This window comes from Lytechinus pictus, chromosome 6, assembly GCF_037042905.1.
Source record: "Lytechinus pictus isolate F3 Inbred chromosome 6, Lp3.0, whole genome shotgun sequence".
Lineage (NCBI taxonomy): Eukaryota > Metazoa > Echinodermata > Echinoidea > Temnopleuroida > Toxopneustidae > Lytechinus > Lytechinus pictus.
This window is the reverse complement of record NC_087250.1, coordinates 27,368,391-27,376,295: the sequence shown is the minus strand read 5'-3', so window position 1 is coordinate 27,376,295 and position 7,905 is coordinate 27,368,391. Positions and strand designations below refer to the sequence as shown.

Sequence of the window (7,905 nt, the reverse complement as noted above, 5' to 3'; positions counted from 1 at the left end):
TTCTAAGTTCATTGACCCAGGCGGCCAGGCCTGCAATGACCCTAAATTACCTTTGACCTTGGTCATGTTACCTTAAACAAACGTAGTCAGGATATTCCGCAATACTTTATTACCCTTGTTTCCAAGTTTCATGAACTATGACATTTCAAAAACTTAACTTTGGTTAAGATTTCAGTGTTGACGCCGTCCCCATCGTCAAAAAGAGGCACCAATTATTGTCTCGCTCTGCTATGAAGGCGAGACAAAAAATATGTTCTGTCCTATAGCGACTTTTGTAACATGTTTTAGTAGGGGGCACGTAGGCAATTCGTCAATATTTTAATGAGTAATTCGTAAGCTTCACGAGCTGAGCACTCCATAACTCTATTCCTAACAAAAGCCGCTCTTGTTTATTAAAGGCTAAGAAACAAAATATGAATAAGAGTTGTGAATTCTTCTTGCATGAAGGGAAGCACTCTGCACTGTGACAAATGTATGAGAAGCGTCTGATTTTAACTGTTGTTTTTATATTGCTTGCAACACTTAAGCCACTAAATCCCAAACGGATTGGAAAATATAATGTTAACAAGTGGAATATAATATTATATATAGGTCCTATGTTTCAATTGGACGGTGAATGGAGTACACGGCCAACAATTATATAACTTTAGCAGTACTGAGAGTATTATTCTTTGATCTGAGCAGATTGAATAACCGATTTTCTTTGACATTTCTGTTAATTTCAAATTACATTTTATACTGACACTGTTTACATTTTGTACTGATACTCTTGATATTTATCAGAACAAATGAGGATTTCTATTCTTAGGTGAATGTTCTCTTGTTATTTCTGTATTGGAAAGGGGTTTGAGTAAAAATCGGTCTAGTAGTATAGTCACTAGTTACTAGTAAACGTTTTGCATGTTCTAGGTGGGTAAACATATATGTTTTGTCTTGTCGTCTCTTCTACTCCTACTATCAACTTCACTACAGTATCAACCTAAATAACGGAGGCTTCAAACTAATAATACATTTGGGTTCAGCCATTTACTGGATTCCATCTTGTTACACTCTCTGGTATCTCGCCACAGATGGCGCTATTCCATAACATCCCCCTTTGTTTACAAAATTTAATTAGTCCATTGTTTAAACAGAGTCCTTCTTCTAAACGGAGTCCATCCAAATCCAAATCACTTCAGGAAGTCACAGTTTATAAAAGTTCATCACAGTTCTTTGATCCTTCCATTCGTCTTGTATATCTGCGACAGTCCCATACTTGAACGGATTATGCTTTCATTTTATATCAAACTCCTGTGTTATTCCAGTCGATTCCGAAACATCTATGATGTGATTGGGAAATCATCCGGGCGACCACCAAAAATTCTATTAAAGATATATCCGATTTATTACTTTCTTTTGTCGTTTGTTTTGTGTATGTTTGTTCAAAGGCTTTAGATTGGCTACCCAAACAATACTAACTCTTTTCTAAAACATAACAATTAAAAACTAACTCTACTGAACATATATAACATGTCATCAATACATATCAATAAACAAACTGCTTGGTCACTTCACTCATGTAACTAATTAAGTACATCATCCTTTCCTCAGTGAAATGAAAGAGAACAAAACTAATCACAGGTTGCCTCAAAAATCGTCAAAATTGCTGCACTTTTATTTTTTTTTTATTTTTTTTGTACAAGATGTTGTCCTACTGTATGAATAATCCAAGGGCAGCATTTGTGAATCCGACATGAGTTGGAAAAAAAAAATTCTGGAAATAACAAATTTGGTCAAATAGTGTATATCTCATCAGCATCTCTGTAAATGTGCTGTGAAAGTTGTCTTTGTCTACATAATGGTTATATCAACTATCTCAATCTACCTCATAGTAACACATGTATTATGAAAACCTGCAAAATATGATAGATCAAATACTTTCAGAGTAGCCAATCTATTTTTCTTTCTGCTTTCTTTTTTTTTTTTTTTTAACCTGTCATGCCAAAATTTGCGTCAAATTAAAAAATAATACAAATAAAAGTATTTCCACACTTGGGTGGACATTTCAAACTTTAGAACTTTTGGTTGTTTCCCACTCTATTAGCTATGTCCGGAATTTATAAGTTCTATCTGGTCACATAATCGTCCAGATAACGAGGTCGTTGAATACGCCTTCCTGATCTAGTCGTCTGGGCCTGATGTTCGTTAGGGTCCTGTGGGGGGGCCACAGGCTGAATCTCTCGCTCGGGTTGAGAAATCACCAGGTCGTCTAGTTCATTGTTAGCATTATCAGTTGTTTTGCTAACTTTTCTGAGATGGCGTCGATTTCGTCGATAAGTAACGCCATCTTGGGTAAGGACATTGTAGGATCTAGGTTCTGCAGCAAAGCTTACCACTACTGCTCTCATCCAGGACTTTTTTGGACCCCCTGCTGATTTCAGACGAACATGGTCACCTATTTTCAGGGGTGTCAGATCTCTGGCTCCTCGGTTGTAGTAACATGCTTGCCTCTCCTTGGCTGCTCTCATCTCCTCTCCAACCTTCTTTTGTATCTCAGGTTTGAGCAGCCTCTTGGTAGTTGGTAGCACAGTCCTAGTTCTCCTGTTCATTATTCTCTGTATCGGACTGCTTCCCATACCAGGTGTTGGTGTGTTACGAAATGCCAGAAGGCTGAGGTATGGATCACTTCCTGCTGTCTTAGCCTTCTTCAGCAGAGATTTTGCAACTTTCACACTGCTTTCCGCCTTCCCATTGCTTTGAGGGTAATGGGGAGACGATGTTGTATGTTCAAACTGCCACTTCCTTGCAAACCTCTTGAACTCGTCTGCAGTAAACTGTGGTCCATTGTCTGTGACAAGTTGATCCGGAATCCCGAATCGTGCAAACTGGCCCTTGAGTTTACTAATAACATTGGTGGCCAGTGTCTTCTCCAGATAGTCGACTTCCCAATAGCCTGAGAAGTAATCCACAGTAATTAAGTAGTGGCGTCCATCCAGCTGAAATAGGTCTGCACCAACCTTTGCCCAGGGTCTCTCTGGCACATCATGGGGTTTTAGTGTTTCCTTGGGTTGTTCTTTACCATATTCTTGGCACGTCTCACAATTCTGCACAAAGTCTTTCAATTGGCTACTCATGCCTGGCCAATACATGCATTCCCTTGCTCTTCTCAGGCATCCATTTACACCAATGTGGGAATCATGAATCTGTAACGTCATCTCTCGTCTCATGGCTTTTGGAATGACCAATCTCTCTCCTCTGAATATGAGGTCATTCTCTGTACTCAGCTCGTCTCTAACATGGAAATATGAGACTAAGTCTAGCTCCACATCCTTCTTGTCATTGGGCCAACCTTGCTTGATAATCTCTTGTAGTCTCTGCATAGTCTCATCCCTCTTAGTTGCTTCTCTGATCTCAGTAAGCAAAGGCTGTGAAACTGGGATGTGCATTGCTAAGTTGACAGTCTCTAGCTCCCTCATTTCATCAGTCTTGCCACTCTGAAGATAGGCTCTGCTTAGGGTATCTGCCAAGTACATCTCTTTTCCTGGCTTGTATCTGATTACCACATCATAAGTGTGCATTCTCACTAACATCCTCTGCAATCTCTTTGGTGCTAGATGGAGTGGTTTTGTAGTGATGATCTCAAGTGGTTTGTGGTCTGATTGCACACTTACTGGTCTTCCATAGGTATACACATGAAATCTTTGCAAACCAAAGACTACTGCTAATAGTTCTTTTTCAATTTGTGCATACCTTGTCTCTGTATCAGTTAGGGCTCTACTGGCAAACGCCACTGGACGTCCTTCTTGCATCAATGCTGCACCTAATCCAGTGTCTGAAGCATCAGCTTGCAGCGTCAATTCCTTGGATGGGTCATAATACTGGAGTACTGGCTCTGCAGTCACCAGCTTCTTTATTTCTGTCACTGCCCTGTCATGCACCTCTGCCCACCACCAAGTTACGTCCTTCTGCGTCAGCTTGCGAAGTGGCTCACAAAGGTCGCTAAGTCCAGGCAGAAACTTGCTCAGGTAGTTCACAAATCCAATAAATCTTTGGACTCCCGCTACGTCCGTAGGGTTAGGCATCTTCAAGACTGCTTCCACCTTCTTAGGATCCGGTTTCAGTCCTTCAGCAGAGATTGTGTGTCCTATGTATGATACTTCCTTCACTTTAAGCTTAGCTTTCTCTATGTTAAGCTTTACATTTCTTTCCCGACATCTGTTCATCAAGGCTCTAACCTTCTTGTCATGGTCTCTTATTGATTCCTCTTCTGACTCCCCTTTACCGAACACCAGTATGTCATCCGCCACACATCTGACACCTTCAAGACCTTCCAGCACCAAGTTCAGGCGTCTTTGGAACTCTTCAGGAGCGGTGGACAGACCAAAAGGCATACGCTTCCAACGATACCGGCCATAGGGAGTGTTGAATGTTGTCAGCTCCGAGCTGGACTCGTCTAATTGGACATGCCAGAATCCGTTCTTCGCATCAAAGGTGCTAAACACCTTCGCATTAGTCAAGTCTGATAGGATGTCTTCTATTGTTGTCATGGGATAGTGGCTTCGTTTCAATCCCTTATTCAGATCTCTTGGGTCTAAGCATACTCTCAGCTTCCCATTAGGCTTCTCCACACAGACAAGGCTTGAGACCCAAGGGGTGTGCGTCTCTATCCTTGCAATTATATTGCCTTCTTCAAGCCTGTCTAATTCTTCCTTTAGTTTGGTCTGCAAAGCCACTGGTACTCGTCTTGGTGGGTGGATCACCGGTGTAACGTCTTCGTCCACACTCATATGATACTCTCCCTCAAGTTTTCCTGTCCCTTCAAACACATCAGCATATTCAGTCATCAGGGTCTGCTTGCTTAGAGTACTCTCACAATCTGTGTCAGCCTTCAGCAACATTATGTTTTCCTCACAGACCTTGATCAATCCCATCTGCTGGGCTGCACTGCTCCCAAGTATTGGCATGCACTCTCTGTCTACAACGATGCAGTCCACTTTGTATTTCCTTCCATTCTTGGGATTCATCATTTTCACTTTGGTCTTGCCAAGAGGAACTTCAGTTGTCTGATTAAAGACAGTAAGTACAAGGTCCTTGCTCTTGATGACTTCTTTTGCCAGCGCCTTAGGGATCACATTACATGTTGCTCCGCAGTCTACCTGGAACTTCACATCTTTCCCACTTAGTGTCATCAGCACAAAAATTTTCTTTTTGAACTTTCCCCCGTCTATCCCGTACACAGCATGCTCTCCTTCCAGTTCCACTGTCTGAACTTCCTGGAATTCTTCATCTGAACTGCCTGCTTCCACTACATGGACTGGTCTTTTCTTTGGTTTCTTTGGATCTCTCTTCTGATCCTTACCATCTTTCTTGGCTTTGCTCCTGCATACACTAGAGAAATGATTTTTTCCATTGCATGCAAAGCATTCTTTCCCGAAGGCTGGACATTTCTCTTTTTTCCTTTCATGACAACGTCCACAGAATTTACACTGCACTGCCTGCAAGTTCTTGGGTTTTTCTTTATTGCTCACTGCATGAACCAATTGTTGCTGCTCACCGACAAGAACATCTAATCTGGCCTTAGAGAGCACAGATGCTTGACAAGCTTTGACACACTTGTCCAAATCAAGTGAAGATTCTCGTAAAAGTCTCTCCCTGAGCATGCCATCTTTGATCCCGCATACGATCCGATCACGAATCAGAGACTCCTTTAAATCTCCGAAGTTACAGTGAGCCGCCAACAGTTTGAGTTCAGTTAAGAACGAATCAAATGATTCTCCACTACCTTGACTTCGAGTAAAGAACCGATACCTGTCCACGGTCTCATTCCTTACTGGTTGACAATGCTTCTCAAAAGCATCCAGAGCCTGGGCCATAGTGACGTCTTGCACGGATCCATTCGGTAATCTTGTCCCTTCAGGTTTTATCGTCTCGTAGAGCTCCCTTCCCTGTGGACCAACAAGGTACTTCAACATCTTGAGCTTCACCTTGTCCTCTTTACCATCCATGCTCAAATCCACGTAGAGCACAAACTCATCTTTCCACTGTTTCCACTCTAAGGAAAGGTCACTTGCTTCAAAGTTCATCTGTCTGGGAGGCCTCAGTTGCTCCATTGTACTGATGATGAATTTTTCTAACCCTGGAAACAATCAAGTGAAAACAGCTGGTAATTCCGGTCACTCACTGCACTTTTCCTGTGCAATGTCAATGGGATGAAAACTGTCTGGTATTTCCGGTCACTCGTCCTTCAGCACCCAGTTCTGTCCCTTGTTTCCAATCAGATATTACTACTTTATCATCAGCATCATTCAGCATCATCCAGCATCATTAAGGAATATTGGGAGGTCATAAAATGTCTCATCAAAAGCTGGACTTACAATTTCATCTCGGTCATGCTCTGTGAACATTCGCCGTTTCGGAAGTGCATCCTTCCGTTTTCCGATCTGCTCCGACGATCACGAAAAACTGTCCAAACTCAACATCACAGAATCCAATAAAAGCTCTGTCCTGACACCATGTTTTGTCTTGTCGTCTCTTCTACTCCTACTATCAACTTCACTACAGTATCAACCTAAATAACGGAGGCTTCAAACTAATAATACATTTGGGTTCAGCCATTTACTGGATTCCATCTTGTTACACTCTCTGGTATCTCGCCACAGATGGCGCTATTCCATAACAATATATACCACAACGCATATCATATTCTGAAATAGGATGTGCAGTATACCACCATGTGAACTTAATTGTATATGGATATATTAATAATATATTATTTACAGAAATGTTGAAGTTTACTTGCAATATGTAAAGGAATAAATGAAACTTTCATTGTAATGGTGAAAGTTTCGGATGCGTTTTTAATTTTTTGACGAATTGTCAAATACTCAAATAACTGAAATAACTCTATGGTTTATATCGTTCCTATATTTTTGTTTCAAGTAGTAACGCGTAGAAGACAGCTAGATACAGTTGATGATACGACACCTTTTCGTTTCCAACCTACAGTGGGAAATCACGTTGTAATTTTTTAAAACGAATTCCATTGAAAATATTACGTGGATTTACTCAGGCCTAAACTGCATTGCTATCATTTACATTTATTGTTACATCTTGAAATAGTTGATATATACAAGATACACGGGACCTTGGAATTCATGGTTTACGTGTATTGTATGCAAGGGTGTCGATCGGTATTCTTGGTGGGGGGGGGGGGTGATTGACACAAATATTCTTGTGGATGGGGATCTTTCAATATTACCCCCACTAAAATCACAAGTTGTGACATTTGGGAGTGGTTGATATGCATGGTGTTCTTGAAAATTCCTTCATTGTTGCAGTGTACTGTATTTATATAATTTAAAAAAAAAATAAACTTGTGTTACAAGTATTAAGCCCAGTGGCGTACCGTGGGTCATGGCATTGGGGGGCACCAGCAAAAATTTTGAGTCACTTAGTGAGCGCGCAAGTTGCCAGGTATACTGACCTAATATACATTTTAAGGACAGTGCCATATATTAAACAGATATGTATCTCACTGATGAAATAATGCGAGCGCGAAGCGCGAGCTTAAAATTTTTGATATTCGGACGTAAAAAGGGACATTATAATCAACTTTTTGTAATCATGATACGTACCTGTCTCGCTAATCAATGCGAGTGCGAAGCGCGAGCTGAAATTTTTTACCCCAAACAGGGAGATTTTAAGGACTATATTTAAGGAATCCACTACATATCTCACCACAGTCATCTAATGCGAGTGCTAAGCGCTTGCTGATTTTGTTAGAATTACACATGAAGCACTTGAAGTCATTGTAATCATGATTATTAACATACGCAACTCAATAATCAAATATTGCGAGCGCGAAGCGCGAGTTGAAAATTTAGGAAATTCAGACATGAAAAGGGGCATTCTAAAGCTTGTTTGTAG

At 40.9% G+C, this 7,905-nt stretch overlaps 1 protein-coding gene across 1 annotated transcript; it reads right to left on the bottom strand.

The window, feature by feature from the left end:
* Positions 1-2,105: 2,105 nt before the first annotated feature.
* On the bottom strand, positions 2,106-6,089 carry LOC129274154 (uncharacterized protein K02A2.6-like). Its single transcript, XM_064100514.1, has one exon. It carries the CDS (start codon positions 6,087-6,089, stop codon positions 2,106-2,108), a length of 3,984 nt encoding a protein of 1,327 aa, XP_063956584.1.
* Between the last annotated feature and the right edge of the window lie 1,816 nt (positions 6,090-7,905).

Excerpts from the sequence above, each read along its gene's own strand:
- LOC129274154 (XM_064100514.1), bottom strand. The coding sequence starts at position 6,089 with ATGGAGCAACTGAGGCCTCCCAGACAGATGAACTTTGAAGCAAGTGAC.